This window comes from Wyeomyia smithii, chromosome 2, assembly GCF_029784165.1.
Source record: "Wyeomyia smithii strain HCP4-BCI-WySm-NY-G18 chromosome 2, ASM2978416v1, whole genome shotgun sequence".
Lineage (NCBI taxonomy): Eukaryota > Metazoa > Arthropoda > Insecta > Diptera > Culicidae > Wyeomyia > Wyeomyia smithii.
In genome coordinates this window covers 61546925-61572344 of record NC_073695.1, presented here as the reverse complement: position 1 = coordinate 61572344, position 25420 = coordinate 61546925, and the positions used below count along the sequence as shown (strand labels likewise).

Below are 25420 nucleotides of genomic sequence, written 5' to 3'. Positions count from 1 at the left end.
TTCCATCATCTACTTAGCTCCTCATTCTTTCTAATTATCTGACATAGCCTTGGTATAAAACGTACCGTTCGAACATTTCACCCCATCAGTTTCATTACTAAACCGTACCAGTTACATACGGACGCTAGGTGTTAGCAGCTGAAGGGAGGAAAAACAAAATAGTACCGGTCATCTCGTGCTGGTTTCACCCGTAATGCTGGTGGCTACTGCAAAAAACTAAAATGGCTGGAATTCTGGACAGAATAACCAGTAAACGAGAATAATCGGCAACTGGCACCTTTTGGTGCCTTGAAGTTTTGTAAAAGAAGCGTTGCATTTCTCTCTACTATTTGTTTTAATGGAATATAAGAATACGGTAGTCAACGTCATGCGGTCGTGTCTTGAATACCACCCTCCTACTATTGTTAGTACATTTCTATTCGTGTGCAATCTAGAAAAAACTGCAATGCTGCTGTTGATGGTGATTGAGAGCTTATCTCATAAATATAATTACCATAAACTATTCAACAAGAACTGTAAATTTTTGCAACGGATATTTATTTAATTTTATTTTTGATATTCACTAAATAATCGTGACCGGATAGTATCGAAAGAGTAAATTCCACATATACACATTTATAGAAGAGTAAGAGCCTGCGAAAGCTTGTGAATTTTTTATTTATTTACTAAGATATATTAGAATCTCTTTTTAAATTCCAAAATTGTTAGATGATATATTATAATTCAAAGCTTTACCATAATAAACGTATGTATATTAGTAGTCTTCGTAATACAGCGAATGTAGTTGTAGGTAAATGAAAAAAAAATGTCAAGCAAAAAGCAAAAATGTAATTGTGATTTGCTTCGATTTGTTGCTGGAATTTGTTAATAATTTTGTTTAAAATATCTTCTTAAGTTTGCCAATTAATAAACCTTTGTAAGGGCTTCCATATTATTTTGAAAGTAAGATCCATATTATAGATTTGTTTAATCAGAGTTGAATAAGACAAAACCATTCATTATGATAACGTAAATATTATTGGATTTGGTTTTTGAGGATATAGAGTTAATTCTGACTTTGACGCATTATGAGAAATTCTTGGAGTTTTTTCAACAAGAATGATATGCTTGTGCCTTGTCAAATACATGTTGTTTGCACAAAAAATACTACAGGCATAATATCGTCAGATATAAACGATATTCTTTCGAGTGTTGTTGAAGATATTTCAAAAATTTATTTCCAGGGGAGATTGAAAATAAAAATACCTACGTACTTTCGCTGAGCAAACACATTGATTCTGTCTGCAGACTCTGTATATTTTGTAACAAAAAATCCCCTAATTACAGTGTTTAATCCCACGTCACCATTTCATACAAACCTAGGGCTGTATACCTTGTAGTATTTTTTCATCGGATGTTTAACTGAGTTGTACCATTTTTTTCGTTCCATTTGCGATCACTAGGGACAGTGGTAAATCGCGATTTCGCGGAAGCCGCGAATTTCGCGAAATCCTGCGTCGGCCGCGAAATTTACAAAAACCCGCGAAATGCCGCGAAAGTAATGAAAAATAGCAGCGTTCTATGTCAATCTTGAAACATTAAGATTCGAAACCAGCGACACGGACAAAGCTGAAAAATAATGGGTGCCTCGAGGGCAACTTTTTCTACGCAACCAATAAAATGAAACAGTACTACTGCTTCCTTACACCGCGATATTGTCAACCTGGAACTGTCTTCGGTTGCTAGATCCTCTTCGAGCAAATATTTTGGCGATTGATAGAATTCCAGAGTGTGCAGCCAAAATCGAAGTGCTCAATGACCTAAGTACCTACTAGTAAGCAATTTTAAAATACCTGACAGTGAGATCGGTACGGTATTATAAATTTTGTAGGTATTCGGATCGCGGACGTTTTCCTGAGCTTTTTCCGGTTGGCAATTAATAGGGGTCTTCACATCGAGCTCGTATACGAATACCCAGCCGTAAACTGTGTATCTTCCATTACTCGTCAATGGAGGTGAGTATTTTTACGGCTGGGTGTTTGTTTACGAGCTCGACATGAATACCCATAATATTTATCAATTCCTGAAAACTCGGTCAATACGAAACGCAGCTTGAGCCAAAAATACGAACACAATTTGACACAGTATGTAATTATAGTCCGTGATGCCAATAACTCATGAATCGTACGGTCAAATTACCGTATGTTAAATTAAATAAACCTTTTTTTAACAGCAATTAACACATCCAGCGATGTGTTGGAACTTTGAAATTTGCGATGGGTGTAATGTTCGATCAATCTGGATATACACGAGTAGGTTCTGAAGACTGTACGATATATATGGAAAGTCACCTTTATTGACCACTATCACGGAAACATTGATCGATGAACGGTGATAAGCGTCCAGACCAACACATTAAAATAAACGCTACAGATTAAATTCATTCATTTTTTTTTTGACGTTTCCTATACCTAATCCACTGCTGGGGAGTCACTCATTTTTCATTGCACTTGTCTGCTGCACATGGACATGCACCTGAACCGGCTGCGACGGTTGGTTCTTCTTCTGATGTTTCTCTCGACAGACGGATGCTATGTGGCCCTTCTTCCGGCACAAAAAACAGGAAGCATCTTTGTGGGCACAATCGGCTTCCTTGTGTGCATGTCCGCAAATTTTGCACCGATGTTCGCCGGCTTTTGGTGGCCGCATTTGCTTTTGTCCTTCGGTCGCCGGCACAACTACTTCCTGGCCTGTTATTTGCGGAGCCTTAGGTTTCTTTGGCTGTTTTGGTTTCGCGACCGCTGTTTCGGGTGCCGGGGCTGGTGCCGCTTTCGGTTGTACTGGGACCGGAGCTGGCGGTGATGGTGCGGGCTTATCAGTCTTATCTTCCGATAATTTCCCACAAGCGATACGATCACGCAGGGCTTCCTTCGAAAACGGACCAAAGCTGCACTTAAGTGAGAGCCTCTTCACATCATTGATGAATGCCCCCAGTTGTTCATTTGGACGTTGATTGCGGTTATAAAACTGGCGACGAGCAAAGTACTGCTGCAGAGCCGCCTTGAGTTCTTCGAACGATTTCTCTTTTGGATCCATTGGTTCACAGCTTTCCTTCAGGATGCGGTAGGCATCCTGGCCAATACTTGTAATGAACAGTGGCACTTTTTTGGCCGCATCTTCGATGGAATTCAGCATTAGAAAGTGGTCAAACTGCTCCAAATAATAATCGAAATCACCATTGCGACAATCGAACGGCTCCAATCGGGAGATGATACCGGCAGCCATTTTCAGTATTTCAACACTCGCAAACGTGCGCCACGTAAAAGCAGATAAGCGAACTGATTGAACGTTTCGCCTTGTGCAGCCACAACACAATAAACATTTTGCCCAGCGCGCAGTGAATCCCCCGATGGACGAGTGCTTTGGTCTTTCATTGCGGTGTCGGGCATGGTCTGCTCCAGAACGTTAATCTGGCAATGTATTATCGGTCTTATGACTATCGATTGTAAAGCTTATGGAATGCAATGAAACGTTTTGGAAACCATTTTTTAAAGCTTTATATTATGCACAATTTTAAGAATGGTTTTCAACATACATCAAAGATGCAAGTAATATGTGTTTTAATGATTGAAGTGAAGCACATAGCTTAGTCACTACCACAGGCCTCCCACTAGACCATGCAAGCTGTTGTCAGGTAATACAAAAAAATATAAATGTATTTGAGGTAATACTACAATATCTGTTAAGTGGTAAACCGTTTATTTAATACAGATAGCGTTTTTTGTGTACAGCTCACATACAGTGAATTGGAAAAATTTAAGAAAAACTTCATTACTACATTTACTCCTTGAACAAAAAATTGAGGAAAAATGTTTAATAAAAATTAGTAAGTCAGCTTGCGGTGTCTTACATTTTCAAAATAAATTGATTGAAATTCTGCCAAAAGAAACGACACCTGATATAATTGAGCGTAATCTATAAACATGAATAAAAATGTCGAAAGGCAATGAAACAATACTTTTTGATAGTATTGACAATGATGACGTAGGTCATGAGTGAAAAACATTCATCTCTGCAAGTTTTCGTATTATACTGCCAGGAATATGAAAATTATAGAAAGACGATAAAATTTTCAACTTGTTAAAATACTTCTTTACGACCAGAGTAGGCAGTGTGACTTTGCACTCGTATCTAAGTGAGTTTTAAAACTTGCTTGCACATTTATATCGGTTTGCACGTAAACCCTACTAACAGTGCATTACACTTGAGTTAGAATTGAGTTTGAATCCTGCATAACCACAATTGCATAAAAATCAAATTGCGATGAAATTCGCGCCGCGTCTGCTGCAACAGTTTGTTGCATTGTCCTTTGAATGCATAAATTCTATCTAAAACAAAACTCATCGCGTCACATCATCACCTGCATCGTTGGATACATCGTGCACTGCATTCATTGCACGCATTTAAACTCAATCGATCAGAGTGTGCGGTGCAAAAAAAATCAAACTATCGAGAGGAAGCAGATTCAGGTTGGATTCAAATCTGAAAAAGTGTTACTCAGTTCAACTTTGCACGAGTTCATGCCATCACTGTTTACGACAATAGTTAACAGATGACAACGAAAATTTTGGAATATGTTTGTGGTTCTCTTACTCCACAATAAATAGTCAGCCTATACACCAGAGAGACGCCGAGACACTCACCGTTAAGGCAGCTGTCAACATCAAAACGGGCGATCTGTATAATTTTGCATTGCCGTTATCCGTTCTGATGTTGAAAGTTGCCTTAACGGTGAGTGTCTTGTCATTTCTCTAATATACAGGTTCCCTACACAATTAGGGAGCCTGTAATGTGTTTTGAATGTTTATGCTCAGTTCTGTTCAAAATGACATCCAAACAAGAAGCATTGCGCAAGCGCATTGTACAATTCTAACTAAACTGCGTGAAAATCTAGGCAAAAAGTTCACGTTAAATCATTTTCAAAGCGAAAATTTTCAGGTTTCGGTCTTCGTTCTTCTTGTGCTCCAGCCTTTAATCCGATGTACGTATCCCCCATCTTCACAAAGGTGTGAGAAACAATGTCGATATCATCGGCGAAGCCAAACAATTGAACCGACTTCTGGAATATCGTGCCACTCGTGTTAATAGCCGCTCTCCTAATGACACCTTTCAGAGCAAAGTTAAACAGTAGGCCAGGCTCCGTTTTGTTCATCTCAACGGTTTTGTCCCCTCTTAACAACTGTGAGCTTACATTCAATGTGCATCACAACTAGTCAGCCTTAGTCAGCCTATACACCAGAGAGACGCCGAGACACTCACCGTTAAGGCAGCTGTCAACACCAAAACGGGCGATCTGTATAATTTTGCATTGCCGTTATCCGTTTTGATGTTGACAGTTGCCTTAACGGTGTGTGTCTTGTCATTTCTCTAATGTACAGGTTCCCTAATCACACCATGTGCTGTAGAGAGAGCACTGAGTTTCTCCTTAAAAGTGTCTTTAAACGACTTTTAGAGCTGTAACATGAAATAAAAAAGTTAGAGCGCAAAATGTGTTTTTTTTTTCAATATAAATCGGTTGTTTTCAAAGATAGAGAAAAACTTTTTTTGACAAAGTTACTTAAAATTAATGGAGCTATAACATTGTAGAACAAGTTTGTCTTCTATATAGAAAGATAAAAAAGTTAGATACTTGATTACATAGAAAATTTTGGCCACCCTAATTTTTGATAATTTTTCAATAAGCGCTTTATCATATGTAACAACTTTGTAGAAGGAAGTTTTTCTCTAAAATATTGCTATAGAGCTCTAGACGTTGTATATCCAACGTACGTGGAGTTATCTATTTAGCGCGTCAAAATCGACTTTTAAACCACTGTGCAGTGACATGCGGACGCTAGGTGTTAGCAGCTGAAAGGAGGAAAGACAAAAGAGTACCGGTCATCTCGTGCCGGTTTCACCCGTAATGCTGGTGGCTGTAAGTAATACATGGCTACTGCGAAATACTAAAATAACTGGAATTCTGGACGGACTAACCAGTAAAAGAGAATAATCGGCAACTGGCACCTTTTGGTGCCTCGAAGTTTTATAATAGAAGCGGTTAATTGAATTTTCTGTTTTACAAAATGCTGCTGCTAGCGGAGAAAACCTTGCAAAAATGCATGTTTGTGCTGGTGTTAATATTACGACAGCGGCCGGCGCAGCCTTCAAGAAAAAATTTTCCTTACCATTCCATCATCTACTTAGCTCCTCATTCTTTCTAATTATCTGACATAGCCTTGGTATAAAACGTACCGTTCGAACATTTCACCCCATCAGTTTCATTACTAAACCGTACCAGTTACATACGGACGCTAGGTGTTAGCAGCTGAAGGGAGGAAAAACAAAATAGTACCGGTCATCTCGTGCTGGTTTCACCCGTAATGCTGGTGGCTACTGCAAAAAACTAAAATGGCTGGAATTCTGGACAGAATAACCAGTAAACGAGAATAATCGGCAACTGGCACCTTTTGGTGCCTTGAAGTTTTGTAAAAGAAGCGTTGCATTTCTCTCTACTATTTGTTTTAATGGAATATAAGAATACGGTAGTCAACGTCATGCGGTCGTGTCTTGAATACCACCCTCCTACTATTGTTAGTACATTTCTATTCGTGTGCAATCTAGAAAAAACTGCAATGCTGCTGTTGATGGTGATTGAGAGCTTATCTCATAAATATAATTACCATAAACTATTCAACAAGAACTGTAAATTTTTGCAACGGATATTTATTTAATTTTATTTTTGATATTCACTAAATAATCGTGACCGGATAGTATCGAAAGAGTAAATTCCACATATACACATTTATAGAAGAGTAAGAGCCTGCGAAAGCTTGTGAATTTTTTATTTATTTACTAAGATATATTAGAATCTCTTTTTAAATTCCAAAATTGTTAGATGATATATTATAATTCAAAGCTTTACCATAATAAACGTATGTATATTAGTAGTCTTCGTAATACAGCGAATGTAGTTGTAGGTAAATGAAAAAAAAATGTCAAGCAAAAAGCAAAAATGTAATTGTGATTTGCTTCGATTTGTTGCTGGAATTTGTTAATAATTTTGTTTAAAATATCTTCTTAAGTTTGCCAATTAATAAACCTTTGTAAGGGCTTCCATATTATTTTGAAAGTAAGATCCATATTATAGATTTGTTTAATCAGAGTTGAATAAGACAAAACCATTCATTATGATAACGTAAATATTATTGGATTTGGTTTTTGAGGATATAGAGTTAATTCTGACTTTGACGCATTATGAGAAATTCTTGGAGTTTTTTCAACAAGAATGATATGCTTGTGCCTTGTCAAATACATGTTGTTTGCACAAAAAATACTACAGGCATAATATCGTCAGATATAAACGATATTCTTTCGAGTGTTGTTGAAGATATTTCAAAAATTTATTTCCAGGGGAGATTGAAAATAAAAATACCTACGTACTTTCGCTGAGCAAACACATTGATTCTGTCTGCAGACTCTGTATATTTTGTAACAAAAAATCCCCTAATTACAGTGTTTAATCCCACGTCACCATTTCATACAAACCTAGGGCTGTATACCTTGTAGTATTTTTTCATCGGATGTTTAACTGAGTTGTACCATTTTTTTCGTTCCATTTGCGATCACTAGGGACAGTGGTAAATCGCGATTTCGCGGAAGCCGCGAATTTCGCGAAATCCTGCGTCGGCCGCGAAATTTACAAAAACCCGCGAAATGCCGCGAAAGTAATGAAAAATAGCAGCGTTCTATGTCAATCTTGAAACATTAAGATTCGAAACCAGCGACACGGACAAAGCTGAAAAATAATGGGTGCCTCGAGGGCAACTTTTTCTACGCAACCAATAAAATGAAACAGTACTACTGCTTCCTTACACCGCGATATTGTCAACCTGGAACTGTCTTCGGTTGCTAGATCCTCTTCGAGCAAATATTTTGGCGATTGATAGAATTCCAGAGTGTGCAGCCAAAATCGAAGTGCTCAATGACCTAAGTACCTACTAGTAAGCAATTTTAAAATACCTGACAGTGAGATCGGTACGGTATTATAAATTTTGTAGGTATTCGGATCGCGGACGTTTTCCTGAGCTTTTTCCGGTTGGCAATTAATAGGGGTCTTCACATCGAGCTCGTATACGAATACCCAGCCGTAAACTGTGTATCTTCCATTACTCGTCAATGGAGGTGAGTATTTTTACGGCTGGGTGTTTGTTTACGAGCTCGACATGAATACCCATAATATTTATCAATTCCTGAAAACTCGGTCAATACGAAACGCAGCTTGAGCCAAAAATACGAACACAATTTGACACAGTATGTAATTATAGTCCGTGATGCCAATAACTCATGAATCGTACGGTCAAATTACCGTATGTTAAATTAAATAAACCTTTTTTTAACAGCAATTAACACATCCAGCGATGTGTTGGAACTTTGAAATTTGCGATGGGTGTAATGTTCGATCAATCTGGATATACACGAGTAGGTTCTGAAGACTGTACGATATATATGGAAAGTCACCTTTATTGACCACTATCACGGAAACATTGATCGATGAACGGTGATAAGCGTCCAGACCAACACATTAAAATAAACGCTACAGATTAAATTCATTCATTTTTTTTTTGACGTTTCCTATACCTAATCCACTGCTGGGGAGTCACTCATTTTTCATTGCACTTGTCTGCTGCACATGGACATGCACCTGAACCGGCTGCGACGGTTGGTTCTTCTTCTGATGTTTCTCTCGACAGACGGATGCTATGTGGCCCTTCTTCCGGCACAAAAAACAGGAAGCATCTTTGTGGGCACAATCGGCTTCCTTGTGTGCATGTCCGCAAATTTTGCACCGATGTTCGCCGGCTTTTGGTGGCCGCATTTGCTTTTGTCCTTCGGTCGCCGGCACAACTACTTCCTGGCCTGTTATTTGCGGAGCCTTAGGTTTCTTTGGCTGTTTTGGTTTCGCGACCGCTGTTTCGGGTGCCGGGGCTGGTGCCGCTTTCGGTTGTACTGGGACCGGAGCTGGCGGTGATGGTGCGGGCTTATCAGTCTTATCTTCCGATAATTTCCCACAAGCGATACGATCACGCAGGGCTTCCTTCGAAAACGGACCAAAGCTGCACTTAAGTGAGAGCCTCTTCACATCATTGATGAATGCCCCCAGTTGTTCATTTGGACGTTGATTGCGGTTATAAAACTGGCGACGAGCAAAGTACTGCTGCAGAGCCGCCTTGAGTTCTTCGAACGATTTCTCTTTTGGATCCATTGGTTCACAGCTTTCCTTCAGGATGCGGTAGGCATCCTGGCCAATACTTGTAATGAACAGTGGCACTTTTTTGGCCGCATCTTCGATGGAATTCAGCATTAGAAAGTGGTCAAACTGCTCCAAATAATAATCGAAATCACCATTGCGACAATCGAACGGCTCCAATCGGGAGATGATACCGGCAGCCATTTTCAGTATTTCAACACTCGCAAACGTGCGCCACGTAAAAGCAGATAAGCGAACTGATTGAACGTTTCGCCTTGTGCAGCCACAACACAATAAACATTTTGCCCAGCGCGCAGTGAATCCCCCGATGGACGAGTGCTTTGGTCTTTCATTGCGGTGTCGGGCATGGTCTGCTCCAGAACGTTAATCTGGCAATGTATTATCGGTCTTATGACTATCGATTGTAAAGCTTATGGAATGCAATGAAACGTTTTGGAAACCATTTTTTAAAGCTTTATATTATGCACAATTTTAAGAATGGTTTTCAACATACATCAAAGATGCAAGTAATATGTGTTTTAATGATTGAAGTGAAGCACATAGCTTAGTCACTACCACAGGCCTCCCACTAGACCATGCAAGCTGTTGTCAGGTAATACAAAAAAATATAAATGTATTTGAGGTAATACTACAATATCTGTTAAGTGGTAAACCGTTTATTTAATACAGATAGCGTTTTTTGTGTACAGCTCACATACAGTGAATTGGAAAAATTTAAGAAAAACTTCATTACTACATTTACTCCTTGAACAAAAAATTGAGGAAAAATGTTTAATAAAAATTAGTAAGTCAGCTTGCGGTGTCTTACATTTTCAAAATAAATTGATTGAAATTCTGCCAAAAGAAACGACACCTGATATAATTGAGCGTAATCTATAAACATGAATAAAAATGTCGAAAGGCAATGAAACAATACTTTTTGATAGTATTGACAATGATGACGTAGGTCATGAGTGAAAAACATTCATCTCTGCAAGTTTTCGTATTATACTGCCAGGAATATGAAAATTATAGAAAGACGATAAAATTTTCAACTTGTTAAAATACTTCTTTACGACCAGAGTAGGCAGTGTGACTTTGCACTCGTATCTAAGTGAGTTTTAAAACTTGCTTGCACATTTATATCGGTTTGCACGTAAACCCTACTAACAGTGCATTACACTTGAGTTAGAATTGAGTTTGAATCCTGCATAACCACAATTGCATAAAAATCAAATTGCGATGAAATTCGCGCCGCGTCTGCTGCAACAGTTTGTTGCATTGTCCTTTGAATGCATAAATTCTATCTAAAACAAAACTCATCGCGTCACATCATCACCTGCATCGTTGGATACATCGTGCACTGCATTCATTGCACGCATTTAAACTCAATCGATCAGAGTGTGCGGTGCAAAAAAAATCAAACTATCGAGAGGAAGCAGATTCAGGTTGGATTCAAATCTGAAAAAGTGTTACTCAGTTCAACTTTGCACGAGTTCATGCCATCACTGTTTACGACAATAGTTAACAGATGACAACGAAAATTTTGGAATATGTTTGTGGTTCTCTTACTCCACAATAAATAGTCAGCCTATACACCAGAGAGACGCCGAGACACTCACCGTTAAGGCAGCTGTCAACATCAAAACGGGCGATCTGTATAATTTTGCATTGCCGTTATCCGTTCTGATGTTGAAAGTTGCCTTAACGGTGAGTGTCTTGTCATTTCTCTAATATACAGGTTCCCTACACAATTAGGGAGCCTGTAATGTGTTTTGAATGTTTATGCTCAGTTCTGTTCAAAATGACATCCAAACAAGAAGCATTGCGCAAGCGCATTGTACAATTCTAACTAAACTGCGTGAAAATCTAGGCAAAAAGTTCACGTTAAATCATTTTCAAAGCGAAAATTTTCAGGTTTCGGTCTTCGTTCTTCTTGTGCTCCAGCCTTTAATCCGATGTACGTATCCCCCATCTTCACAAAGGTGTGAGAAACAATGTCGATATCATCGGCGAAGCCAAACAATTGAACCGACTTCTGGAATATCGTGCCACTCGTGTTAATAGCCGCTCTCCTAATGACACCTTTCAGAGCAAAGTTAAACAGTAGGCCAGGCTCCGTTTTGTTCATCTCAACGGTTTTGTCCCCTCTTAACAACTGTGAGCTTACATTCAATGTGCATCACAACTAGTCAGCCTTAGTCAGCCTATACACCAGAGAGACGCCGAGACACTCACCGTTAAGGCAGCTGTCAACACCAAAACGGGCGATCTGTATAATTTTGCATTGCCGTTATCCGTTTTGATGTTGACAGTTGCCTTAACGGTGTGTGTCTTGTCATTTCTCTAATGTACAGGTTCCCTAATCACACCATGTGCTGTAGAGAGAGCACTGAGTTTCTCCTTAAAAGTGTCTTTAAACGACTTTTAGAGCTGTAACATGAAATAAAAAAGTTAGAGCGCAAAATGTGTTTTTTTTTTCAATATAAATCGGTTGTTTTCAAAGATAGAGAAAAACTTTTTTTGACAAAGTTACTTAAAATTAATGGAGCTATAACATTGTAGAACAAGTTTGTCTTCTATATAGAAAGATAAAAAAGTTAGATACTTGATTACATAGAAAATTTTGGCCACCCTAATTTTTGATAATTTTTCAATAAGCGCTTTATCATATGTAACAACTTTGTAGAAGGAAGTTTTTCTCTAAAATATTGCTATAGAGCTCTAGACCCAAATTTCCCCCTAAATTAGGTTTCTGGACCATTGTGTATTGGTTGTATACATAACGACCATTTTTAACGGTGAATTTCACGAGGATGGGGGAGGCTTAAAAATCAATTGATTTGTGATCTAATGGTAATGTATATTATTTTTTAGTAACGAAAAGAATCATTACTGCGGCCAATAGGACGTAAGGGGAAAAATGACCTTCGAATTTCGTTTAGCGATATGACTCAAAAGTTTCGTTATTTTGAAAAATGTCCTCACATAAAATTTCAGCTCAATCGACTTTCTGGGAGCTACAAAATTTTGAGCTGGGACTAGTTTTTGTCTCCTCACTTTAGGTGGAATCGGGAGTAGGTCCCAAAAAGTGGAGTGAGCGTGAGAGTAGAAAATATTTCACCATGAAGTGACTCCCGTAATAAGGCGTCGTACACAAACGACGTAACGCATGAAGAGTGGGGGGGGTGAATCTGCGTTACTCATTGTAACACAGGGGGAGGGGGTAGCTGAGACAGTTGCGTAACTGTAATGTTTGCTCAAAATTAAAAATTTGGAGGGGGGTCGGGTTGTTTATTGTTACGTAGTTTTAAGTGGGAGAGTCATATCAAACGTTACTTATTATTACATAGAAGGGAGGGGGTCTGTAATCTAGATTTTTGGCGTTACGTAATTTGTGTACGACGTCTAAGTACCACTGTCTGAAAATATATTGTTGAGAACTGATAGTGCTTTATAAAAAAATTACACAATGAAAAAAAAACACAAAATTTTAATTTCTTAAAAGCAAGTTGAATTTTTTAAATATTTTTTTCAAAACTTGAAGTTATAACACAATTTTGATAGAAAGTCCACGGTGAAGAAATAATTTTTTTTTTCAATTTTTGTTGTGGTTCTCTAGCAACAAACACAAATTCATTGATATTATACGATGGATTGAACCTTGTCTTTGAACGAAACATTATAAACTCATCTACTTAGCAAACTCGTTCAAATAAAATTGGAAGCGCTCATTTGATTTATTTTGAAATTTCCACCAAACTTAAAGTCCTTACCAGGCTGCTTCTCGCGCGTCGTTAACGTAAAACTGGGGTGGATTCTTGTTGAATCGGTCCATCCGTTACTACCAGCATGGTTACACACCGTGTTCTTGAGTGTAGGTCATAGAGGTGGGAAAAATGGTTCACTATAGTGAGCGGATCAGAGCGATTCCGCTCACTGAGATGAACTAGTTCTTTTTAACAGCTCACTCGCTCTTTTCGGTCCTACATAATTTTTGGTTTTTATCAATGTAGCTAATTATCAGACACCGCAAGCGAGAGCCAGGTGAAAGCTTTACACCCGATATGCCAAGCGCAAGGTCGCGCGCAAAATTACAATAGAACTCCCAGAAACAAGCTGCTACCAAACGTCTGCACTGAGATGCATTACTTGCATTTCTCATCACCCAGCCAGCCGCAAGAGCATGCAAAAAAAAACAACTTGCAACAGTCCATACACAGGTACACGGGTTGACTAACGCCGAGTACGCACACGAATGGATGTGGAACGAAAAGAACGAAAGAACTGATTCACTGATCTGGCAATCCGCTCGCAGGCTGATCAAAAGATTCAGTTCTTTGAAAGAGCGAAATCTTTCGCTCTCAGAAGAACTGGTTCTTCCGATGGCTCTTTTGTTCAGCTCGCAGGCAATCCGCTCGCGATCAGAAGATTTCGAACTTTTAAAGAACTGATTTTCTGATCAGCTCGGGAGCGGGTTGTCTGCATAGATTCAAAAGATCAGTGAACCAGTTCTCTCGCTCTTTTCGTTCCACTTTTCGTTTGCGTCCCGGCGTTAGCCTGCCCGTGTGCTGTGTGTGAACTGTGGGAAGTAGATTTTATTTTTAATTCCCGCGGCGGGTGGATGGTTATGCATAGGAGAGCAGGCAGCTATTTTCTGGGAGTTCTATTGCAGTGTCGCACGCCGCGTTGCGCTTGGGGTGGGCTCTCGCTTGCGGTGTCTGATCAACAAAATCAGCTTCAGCTTTTTGCTTGTAGTAAGGGGTGAGTTACCGCTCTTTAAAAAAGAGCGATAGATCACTCACTCACTTTGAAGAACCAGCTCTTTAGATCAGTTCGTGAGCGGATTGCCCACCTCTAGTAGGTCATAACCAAGCAGGAAGTATTTCACATTTTGTCGTTAGAGAATAAGATATTAACATGCGGTTTAGTGCACTTTTATTTGCAATCTTTGATCTTTACGAAACATATCATGATAACATGCATAAAAATGTGTTAAACTTTCGCTTTCTGCTACAGACAGCTATGACAGTACCTATGCTCTCTTATGATACACCAACAGATTTGGCATTTCGTATGATCACTTCGATCGCATATTTGTTATAATCGCGGGTTTTAAAATTTGGACTTGACTTCTCTACAGAAAACTTATTCGAAACAACTTTGTGTTTTCGACGTCTACAGCTATTTCTTTTATTATTAACACATGATGGCTCTACTTTGTCTAAATCTACATTATCCTTCTGGGAATCGTTTTCGTGCTTATTTTACCTATTATCTGATACCAAAGTATATAGCAGCAACGCTAGAATCTTTTCCGTGATCTGTAACGACTGTCGGCGGCGTGAACTTTCACCGAACAAACGGAAGCAAGATGACCAGTTTCATTGCAAATGTGGCAGGTTTTGTCACGATGGTAGCATCGCTTGGGATTGTGTCCAGTGTGGCCACAAATTGTGCACTCAATTTCACTCCAGTTTTGCCCATGGGATTTTTTTGGCTTGGAACTGTCTATCTGGTTCGCCTTCACGGAAGAGTTATTCTGCACAGATTGCTCCACTTTTGTTACACGAGCTGATCCGGACGGTACACTATTAGGGTTGTTCCAACGACGTAAGTTTTTGTTCCCGTCGGCACTATTTAAATTCAGGTTTACATTACTTGGTGTTGCCGGGCGACGGTTTACTAGCTGCGCTTGAATCCTACTGCTTTGAGGCTGCCCTTTCGCTGTACTAGCCGAAATCGTGCGCAAATGAACATTTGTATTTGCAGACGAGTATTCGCCATTGCTACATCTTAACGATCTTAACGGCGGCTTGGTTGCATCTACTCTTATCCTGGGATAATTCACTTCAGCGGTTGTCCGGTGCGAGTAAACATCTTCGTCTGGATATGAATATTTCCAGTTGTTATATTCTGGCCGGCTTGACGAATTACCTCCCATCGTGGATTTGTTTACTAGTACGTTACGCTGAGTCAAATGTAAACTTAAGACGTCGTTTTTTTATTTTATAAATACTAATTCACATAAACGACATAAACATGAAAACGAAACCAATAACAGCACTGATCATTGCGCGAACGGCTACGGCGAACTAAACCCGAAGAGAGCTTGCACTCAAATAATGTTTGTGACTCACAAATTGTGAGAGAGTTGTTCCCTGCTGGAAGAGGTCTACACGGTAAAATAAACTCATTACAATGAAGTGGATTCCACTTAGATTTGTCCCCAACGATAAGGGATCATTCAAATAATACATAACGCGCTTAGGGGTGGGGGGGTATTCAGCGAAGCGTTACATTGCATGTGGCAAACATGTGAAATTGCGTTACGTGGGGGTGGATGGGTATTGAAAATTGCCAAATTCCGCGTTATGTAATATTTGAATGGTTCCTAGGTCATTTCTGATAGAAATGAAATCTACTTTCACTCTTGAATTAGCCTCTAGATCAGCGGTTCTCAACCTGCGGTACACGTACCCCTGGGGGTACTCGAAAGTCTTCGGGGGGTACGCGGCAGAAAAATTAGTAATGGCGGACAAAGAACTTTTTCTTTATAATACTTCATTTGTTGTTCAATTTTGCTCTTAAAACATGACTGTAGCAATCCAACAAACCATAGTTCAATTTGAAATCTTAACTAGACTTCTACAACAGGATCTACCACTACTCTCTCCCACTCTGCGATAACATTCCAAGCCAGGGGGTGCAATCGATATGAAAAAAATCGCCAAAGGGTGCGCGGATAAAAAAGGTTGAGAACGGCTGCTCTAGATAAATATTGTTCACAAAAACGTTGATATTTTGAAGTGTAGAAGTACTCGAAATGTATGACACCAGAGAATCACAAGCGTCGATAATTATTTAGTTGTAGAATGCAATATATATTGTGGTTTTCTATTTCGAAATCTTCCCGTTACACTATCGCAACAGCAAGGTTAATTAGTTAGTCACAGTTAGTATGCGCAGATTAAGAATTTCGACGGTAGAAAATGTTATGCAAATGCTTGATTTCGATGTTATTCTATAAACAATTTATTTTCTTTCTAAATGTTTTTTTCTGCAACTTTTAAAATTTATCACAAAGTCTATTTTAATGTGAAAGGTACGTTTTGATGTAAAATGATTACAAGAGGGTTTTTTTTTCACGTGAACAGCAAAATGCCAGTGGACATAGACAAAATTCTTTCCCCATCCTGCCTCCCCCGTCCATTTCAACCACAAAGAGATATTTTTACGGAGAAAAATTGAAAGACGTTTGGTTCTACGGTTTGTGTAGTGATTAAACATAAAATAAAAAGTCAGCAAATGAATAACAGTAATAATTTCTGATTCAGCCCAAAACCACCTAGACCAGTAAAGTCATATATGTATACTATGAAATCTCAGCTTAAAAGGGCTTAGAATAGTTTCAAATGTTGTTGGAAATATTTGTTGAAAAGAGCTGGAATGTTGATTTAATTTTTTTTTATTCTCGCTTATTTTCCGTCGGTCTAGCTCCGCCACTGTTGTTGTGCCAATCACCGACGCCCGGGATGCGACTCCACCCAGGACCCTAACTTACGACCCGTTGATTAACGGACTGGCGCCAACGGCTTAACTTCCTCATGCGATGGAAGGCGTGATCCCAGAGATTTTTCACCTCAGAAAATCTCCCGGTGTCAGCTAGGATTGAATCATTTTTATTGTTGTGAAGAAAAAAAAACTTCTCTTCAAACCAGCCGAGGAATACAATCACAAATTATGTTTTGAATGATAGAAAACACTTTTGAACGCACGAAAAACAATACAATAGACTTCAGAACATACTTTAAAATTACTTCTAGCAAAGCAAAATTGGAGGCCAAACAGAGGATGGCTAAAATTTAGTTCAAAATTCCTGAAACAGAAAAAAGAAACCATGAAGTAGCCTAAACCGCTCGGAGAAATCCAATAAGAAAAGAAAAACTTAAAGCACTCAACAGTTAGCTCAATATGGCTGGATGCATCTGTAGATGCTGGAGAAATAACAACTTTCCTGCAAGCAGGAAAATAAATATCGGGTCCACATGGACATTATAATTCCCCCCTCCTTCCCTTCATAGACAAGCGGGGCTATTTGCGTACCCCTTACGTCCCCTAAGTTGTACTTGTAGAAGGCCCCAAAAAGTGTTTCCGAGTAATGTTGACGTCTATTATACTGGGGTACAGTCTGTAAAAACTGTAATGAACATGGAACATTGAGAGGAAAAGTTTTTTTTTAAATGCTTATAGCTTTCACACAACTGCACGGAATGTAATAATCGATCTGTCATCATATAGCTGATATTTACATTGGGATGGGACAAAAAATAAATGTAAGCTCCTATGCACTTCTCGTGTTCCTTATGGGTTCTATAACAATTGTGTAACTTTTCAGATCGATCGGTGGAACTATATTTTTGCGGCCGATTTTTAAAGTTTCCATACGATTTTATATGGGAAAATCCACTTTTTCAAAACTTATTCTCTAGATATGTCCGGTTGACTCCTAAAAATATATCCATGCATGAATACACGAATACATGCTACAACTTCGGAGAAGCCTCCAAGATAAATTTTACGCGATATCATTTCTTATCACACGGTTGAATTTGCAACAGCAGCATGCTGCAGCAGTATTGCTAGAAAAATTCCATGGTGAGCGGTTCGTTAGATCAGTTTTAAGGAAATAACTTCAGCATCGTAATGCCTTACGATGTTCAGAAGTGTTTTTTACAGAAAAATTTCCTACAAATATCATGTATCGATATATTTTTAGGAGCCAACTGGAAATCTTTAGAAAATAAGTTTTGAAAAAGTTTCATTATTCATTTCTTATCCCGTTGTTTGAAATGTGCTAGTCTGGTTGGTATTTGAAAATCCATCCTGTGAGCAGATTAGTGAGTCTTACTTATGGCGTTCTTTGATTGGTTGAAAGGACACTTTTTTCCGCTAATTTCCTTAGTGCCTTGATTATAGTGGAAAATTTCAGTGATTTCATTATATGACATATACTGCCCATAATCGCATAATTGTAACATTTGCAAAATTGGTTGTTCGAGAAAACACTTTTATATTTTGACCTTAAATGCATCGTTCCCAATATATTCTTGCAAATAGACGCTTCAAATAAACTTAGTATCATGAAGAAAGCACTATGTATACATTGAACATTACTTTTGAAGTCAAATTAGTTGAAATTTTTGCAATGATACTTTTATGCCGTCACTTTCAAGGTACTTTTTGAATATATCACAAGGGAAATGAAGTTTTTCATGTATTCAACAAGCATGAGCTGAACATCAGAAACGGAATACCAGTGGTTGGCTACCGGACCAGAACAACCTCCGAGTTTCAAAGGATCCAGATGTGGATTTGGATGGAAGCTTTTTTGACAAAAAAGTTAAGTAGTATAACAATTATGCGGTTATTCACGCTATGCGACAAAACAACTTGGTATTTTTTGCGACTTTTTTCAAACAAACAAAAGTAAAATTTTCAGATGTAAAAAATATATACTATTTCAAGCATTTCCCAATAAAAAGCACGAAATCCATAAAATGTCGAATGTTACACTTATGCGATTACAGGCAATATAGTGCTTCTTACAATTTTTAAAAATTATTCTAGTTCTAGACATTCGTTCTATTAAAAAATAATATATTTTAGTTTACTTTTAATAGTTTTCCAGAGATATTTTAAGATTGTGGTACCAGTTTCATTGCGAACGTGCGAAAATCTTATGAAAAACAAACGGTTCAACACGTACTTCAACGTTATCTTTGTTAAGCACCGGTTGCTATTGTGCAGCACAAGTTTTGCATTCGCCTTTAAGAGCGCTGCTACGTTCTTCATTAGGTTTGTATAACCTTCGCCGTTTATGTTATTAATCGATTTAGTCATATGTAAGCATCCCTACTTATCTTTACATCCCTTTCAATCCTTCCTAGAATAACTTACGTTTAATTTCAATTACAGTTACCCACAAGTATCGCTTAACAGTCGTTCTTCGCAAGGTCATGAAATATAGATACCAGGTCGCTTCGACACCTTTTCCTCTTTTTCTTTACGCTGCATTGCCCAGGACCAACATATGGGTAACATAAATTATGTTCAAAACATTGCTGGTGGCATTAGTTTCGCTCGAAAAGCATAGCGTCTTGACAAAAGCTAAGCTTGGGTAAGAGTGTCGAAATGATAAATAACAGACTGATCTGTATGGGAACGAACAACATTCTTAAAAAACCGAAAGTACGAGAAACAAATTTTGATGTGGCATACATTGGATATACATTTATAAAGCAGTTACATTTTCATGGGGCGTAATACACGCAATTTTAAACATACATTTTATATTGAAAATCTGTGATAGATATTTTGAAAATCAAAATACAGATTGAAACGTGACATCCCTGGACTAGAGCTGTGGTGATAAGCCAGAACTTTTTACCGGAGATTTGAATAGGTTATACATATGTGGGTTTGTGTATATATGATTACCATAGTGCGATGGTGTTGGAGGTGTGGTAGCAGGCAACGCCAACATCCGTAGAGGGCAAACTGAATTCTGATATTTGTAATTTGATAGAGTACCCAGTCTTGCTTGCGATATGTATAGTCTTTGCTTCTTAAACCACCACGAGAATGATGCTTTACACAGCGATGCGGGCATAATCGGCAGTTAAACAAACGAAAGCGATTGGTGATTGTGCCACTCGAACAGTTGAGTGGAGAACCATTATTCTCGGGAAAATGTAACAACTGTTTCAATATCCAGCTGGAAAATAATAAAGTGAAGTAAAACCAGCAAGGTTTTCTTTTGTTGCGACTATGGGCGGCTGTTGCTCTACTCCAAATTAGTGATGGGAAATATCGCCCAAAACGTACATCGATAACAATCGATAATTCCGGGGGTTTTATCGATATTATCGATAATTATCGATAAGTATCGATAATTTGACAGCTAAGGTTTGCAGTAAAAAAAATTTTTTTCAGATGATGAATAAAAACTATTTCAGATGGTGATGAAAAAAAACTATGACAGATAAATAAGTTGGATGAATTTCCCATGCAAGGTTATCATGTTAGCTTCCTCGCAAAAAAATATTATGTCCTTGCGTGCGGCCTTCCGGCAGTTAACCGTAACATTTGCCATGGCGGACGAAAACATGCGTGTAGCCATGTTTTTAAGCTCTTTCTTCGTTTTTTTTTATTTAATTCCTCCTCCGTTTTCGCGACAAAATTGTTGGAATAGATCTTGCGCTTCAAGTCCCAGAAATTCTCGATGGGAAGCAGGTGGGGGACATTGGGCGGACTCGCCAACTTCGGTACCACATCGATATTCAGCCGCTCCATCTCCTCCTACGATCGCTTCGAGTAGTTGGCCGACGTCAAATCTGGCCAGAACACCGTGTCTTCGCGCTTATGGTATTTCGTGATGAACGACGCAACGTCTGTCAGGCACTTCGTACTATAAATTTCCCCGTTCACGGCCAGCCCGGAGCGAAAGAAGAGTAACTTTGACATCCCTTTCTCGCTGATTGTCAGCCACAGCCGCACCTTCTTGGGGAACTTGGTCTGTGAAATAAACTTTACCTCGGTGCTCACTTCCTTCGTGGGGGAGGTAAAATACGAAGAACCCTGCTAGTCGTTGCCATCCAGGGTGAGACAGGTCTAGTCGTCCATCACTACTGCCACGTCGCGATTCGCCGGGAAAATCGACTTGACCATCTTATTCAACCGCTGTCGCTGCGTCATTGCCTGCAGCTCCGAGACCAGTGGTCGGGACTGCAGCTTCTTGTATGCATGTCCATGTTCTCCAGATACTTTTTCACTGTTTTAGAGCATGCATCAACCTCTCGGCCAAGTGCACGCAGCGATTTAGCCACTTTTCCCTCGGTCTTCCTCTTCAGCATCCTTTTGGTTATCAGCAAGCTTCTTGTCACTCAGGGTCGTTGGCCGACCAGAACCGGGTTTTCTTTCGATGCTCTGATCATTGTCCAATAGTGTCAAAATGTTGTAGATGCCAGAACCGGCATACCCGGTGCCCACAAAATGCCGCACGATGTCTGTTTTTGACGCCATTTTGAAACCCATGAAATCGGCATTTTTTGTTCATTTTTTTATCGCAAACGTTATTGCGGTTATAGTTACGGCCCAAACAGATTGGATACGTTTGCGTTGCGTTGGCGTCAATTTGACAGTAAATGTATGGGCTAACTGTCGAATTGCCGCAAACGCAGCCGCAGTGGCGTAGCGTAACCGGGTGACACCCGGGGCGGAAAATTTGGCACCCCCCATTTCCCATGGGTGTCACACCCGGCAAGGTTGCAGTGAAATCATTTTGTTACCCAAAACTGTGAGAGATATCACGTTCGTTTTCGATTTAACTAAATCTACCGATTTTCGAAAAAATGGTTGCGATTATTTGCTTAAAAGTAAATTTATATAATTTTCGGGATTTCACAGTGACCTCCACCTAATTGATAGTTAATCTCACGGATATCACCCTTTTGAAGGTGACACGTATGAAAATTTTCCTCATGGGTGTCACCCCCTGAAGGGTGACACCCGGGGCGGACCGCCCCCGCCGCCCCCACCACGCTACGCCAGTGCGCAGCCGCAACGTATCCATTGTGTTAAGGCCTTGAATGACAAATCTTACGATACTGCGAATGATAATTCAAACTACCGGACGAGTTAAACAGTTTGTTTTGGGAAGTCTTTGAGTTTTACGCCGGGAGTGCTTTCTACGGAGTAGTTTCAAGCCGAAGTTCATTTTGAAGGTTGTGTAATAAGGGAAATAATTGAAGCAGGCAAAATTCTGTCAATTTTTAAATGGCCAAAACTTCACGAAAAATGAATCAATTCAGACAAAACAGGTTTCATTTTACTGGAAAACTGTCCTAGATTCCTAGTATAACTTGAGAACTGGACGTGACCAAGGGTCACTGGAAATGTTTCAGATTTCCGGAGTGTGTGCCAAAGTGTACATTTTTGCAACGCGTAGAACTTTTTCTGACATTCTGTTTCACATAGGTTTATATGTTGTCAATACATCAAAATTTATTTCAGGTTCATTGGTAGCCAAAGATTGAAAATTCGCCAAGGAATCATCGAGGTATGAATTTATTAAGTATGGGTGTTGATTTTGGCGGTTTTTTCCCTGTTGGGTACTAATTTTCTTTGAGCTTCCAGCACTCTAGCAGAATTCAATCGAACATTTTGGGTGTGTAGGTCTTATTAAACCAAGCAACTTTGCAAACTTGCGTTTGAAAATTTATCTGGATTAACATTTAAAAAGGTCAGATTGAAAGTTGAGACCATGATAATTGTTAGTCAAAATTCCGATCATCATGTGACAAATTTCAGGAACTCATTGCTGAAAATTGCACTCTTCAGGATGGGGTAAGTTCATCGAAGCAGTCCCAATTGTTTGCATGCTTTGGTTGGAAAAAAATTCAAAAATAAATGTTAACAAGTGTACCGTTTTTTGAACCCGTTTGTCCCGTTTTTATCCCGAGAAAATCTGGTCAGCCTACTTCAAAAATATAAAAAAATGAGTTTAAGATCCTGCTCTGAAAAACTATAATTTTAAAAACTAAAAATGATTTTAGAAAATATCGGTGTTCTCAGATTTTTTTAAATGAAGTATTTTAGATAGACAATTTAGTTGCCTAAAACGTTCTATGTGTTGCAAAAATGTACACTTTGACACACACTCTTGAAATCCGAAACATTTTCGGTGGGATGGTCACACCAAGTTCCCAAGTAATACTAATATAATACTGTTTGCCAGTGGAATGAAACTGGTTATCAAAATTGATTCATTTTTCGTAAAGTTCTGGCCATTTAAAATTCGAGAGAATTTTTTTTATCTCAATTATTTTTTCCACCCCCTGTATAAATCAGGATACTTTTTTTGGCGCAACAATTTCGTTGATTAGGATTTTTAGTGGAACTAAAAATTGTTTGTTGGGTAACAGATACTTTAAACTTAAACAGTTCCAAGTTAAACTAAACAATTACCAGAGAATTACCAAAAGACTGCCGCTATGCATGTCCATCATATTATAAGAGTTGGCAAGCCAAAGCAAATGCATTTTATTACAATTTCGTATCATTGCTTTTTATGAGATGGTGCGAAAAGTTTGGATATTTTTTTAAAGTTCTCCAGTACTGAGTTGTCGAATTCATTCGTTCATAGGAAACTAAAAACTATAAATACCTTTTTAGTTACCATCATTTCTCAGAAACTCAGTGACATCCGGGGCGAACCTTTACACTACCCCCAACAATGCTAAATCTTGTCGAATAGCAACAAATACCCAGCGGCAAAAACAACTCCTGGGGAAGGGTAGGTGAGGTCTCCTTCTTTTGGGTCTCCTCCAGTAACCAGCCGCACTGACTTGTGCTCACCCTTATAATATCGATAATTATCGTTAACGTCAAAAAATTAACGATAATATCGATGTCAAGCACTTATCGATATTATCGATAAGTATCGATAAGTTTCCCATCACTACTCCAAATTCGGATGACGAAGGAGGCTTCTACAATCAGGGTTCTTCACATAGGCAGGAACAGGTGATTGCGAATCGGCCTCGTAGTAATCAATTAATTGCTCACCATGATAACGCTTACTTGGTACCGCCCAGGATTCCGCCGAGTCCCTTGTTTCAAACGGTGACGACAACAACTACTACAGGTACAACTGTATTCGGTTCGACTTCTTTACGCAACGCTAGTTCGAGACAGCAGCAGTTGTTTAGTGTTCCGGTGGTAAATAACGTTCCCACAGCTGCTCGAAAAAATGCAGGACGCAGGAAAATTGCGCACGGTGCTGCACGAAACCTAAGTGGATTATGTGAAGCATGCGGCGGGTCAGATCATATAAAGGCAGACTGTCGCTATCGAGAGCGACTATGTTTTTACTGTCGCGAAAAAGGACACATCATTTCGATTTGTCCGGCTAAGCGGCGTGATCAAAAGTTTAAACAAACGCGTAGGGGACGTCAGTAGAATTGAACCGTCTAATACAAGATAGGTATTTTATTTCTGTTTCATGCGCTCAGTGTTTGTTCGATTTTGTTTCATATCGTTGTATTGTTGACTAAGCCAAGCCGAGTGAAAGTGATAAATAAGAATTAAAACTTGAATCAGCATAACTGATTGTTTATGTTGAATTGTTTGTGGTAAAAACTATCCGAAGCTTTCCTAGCCATATCAACAAAGCCATTCAATAGCAGTGGCGAAAATCAAGAAACTTCAACAACAACAAAACCATTCAAAATTCTGGTTCACGAATACATAAAACCAGAGCTCGAGCCATGTGAAGACGAAAAATAAAATGCATTCTATGTAGGGTATTTGTTCCATACTTCACCTCAGCCAGCCTCATGGAACATTGACAATGAAAGTTAAAAACGCAAGAGAAAATGTATTTTCTAACTAAATCAGTCTGCCAATCCATAAAACGGATATTCGCGCGTCTAATCTATTTCTCTAAGCATTTAAAATTTCCCCCTTTGGCTAACTTTGATTACCTTGGACAGAATAAGAATTCAAAATTTGTATCAGCCTTCTTTTTTGATCGAAATTGTGTTCTATTACTCTACGCTTCAGTTCACTAAATTCATTCATTGATGATTTCCGAGCACTGTTGCTTCATTGATATGAAGTTTTTTGACATACTATCGGTAGGGTAGATGAGCCAGTAATAGTGGGTGTACCAGTAATAGTGGTATAGACCATTTTACGAACTGACAGGTGTCACGGATCCTGCTGATATTGATGTTGCTTTTACGTGCGTTGTTTCAGTGGTTCCGAGCGTTCTGTCAAAATTTCATTTATGAATTGAGTTCAGAAACATCTCGTAAAATGGTCTATACCAGCATTTAGCGTTATTAAGACATTTTCGCTTTCTGCTACAGACAGCTATGACAGTACCTATGCTCTCTTATGATACACCAACAGATTTGGCATTTCGTATGATCACTTCGATCGCATATTTGTTATAATCGCGGGTTTTAAAATTTGGACTTGACTTCTCTACAGAAAACTTATTCGAAACAACTTTGTGTTTTCGACGTCTACAGCTATTTCTTTTATTATTAACACATGATGGCTCTACTTTGTCTAAATCTACATTATCCT

At 38.9% G+C, this 25420-nt stretch overlaps 4 protein-coding genes across 4 annotated transcripts in view; 1 reads left to right on the top strand and 3 right to left on the bottom strand.

Annotated features, from left to right (window-relative positions):
• Nucleotides 1-25420, bottom strand: part of LOC129725539 (four and a half LIM domains protein 2) — a 356638-nt gene that overhangs the window by 261110 nt on the left and 70108 nt on the right. The gene's annotated exons all lie outside the window — the stretch shown is intronic.
• LOC129725543 (uncharacterized) lies at nucleotides 2316-3343 on the bottom strand. Its single transcript, XM_055681519.1, has one exon. It carries the CDS (start codon nucleotides 3262-3264, stop codon nucleotides 2470-2472), a length of 795 nt encoding a protein of 264 aa, XP_055537494.1. The 5' UTR covers nucleotides 3265-3343; the 3' UTR covers nucleotides 2316-2469.
• LOC129725542 (uncharacterized) lies at nucleotides 8521-9548 on the bottom strand. Its single transcript, XM_055681518.1, has one exon. The coding sequence runs from the start codon at nucleotides 9467-9469 to the stop codon at nucleotides 8675-8677; it is 795 nt and encodes a 264-aa protein (XP_055537493.1). The 5' UTR covers nucleotides 9470-9548; the 3' UTR covers nucleotides 8521-8674.
• Nucleotides 19926-24432, top strand: LOC129725544 (uncharacterized). Its single transcript, XM_055681520.1, has 2 exons — nucleotides 19926-20123; nucleotides 23799-24432. Exons 1-2 carry the CDS (start codon nucleotides 20096-20098, stop codon nucleotides 24284-24286), a joined length of 516 nt encoding a protein of 171 aa, XP_055537495.1. The 5' UTR covers nucleotides 19926-20095; the 3' UTR covers nucleotides 24287-24432.

What these genes read in the sequence shown, in the direction of transcription:
- LOC129725543 (XM_055681519.1), bottom strand. Translation starts at nt 3,264, where the DNA reads ATGGCTGCCGGTATCATCTCCCGATTGGAGCCGTTCGATTGTCGCAAT.
- LOC129725542 (XM_055681518.1), bottom strand. Translation starts at nt 9,469, where the DNA reads ATGGCTGCCGGTATCATCTCCCGATTGGAGCCGTTCGATTGTCGCAAT.
- LOC129725544 (XM_055681520.1), top strand. Translation starts at nt 20,096, where the DNA reads ATGGGCGGCTGTTGCTCTACTCCAAATT. An exon ending in CTGTTGCTCTACTCCAAATT is followed by an intron (nt 20,124 to 23,798) that starts AGTGATGGGAAA and finishes CTACTCCAAATT; the next exon opens with CGGATGACGAAGGAGGCTTC.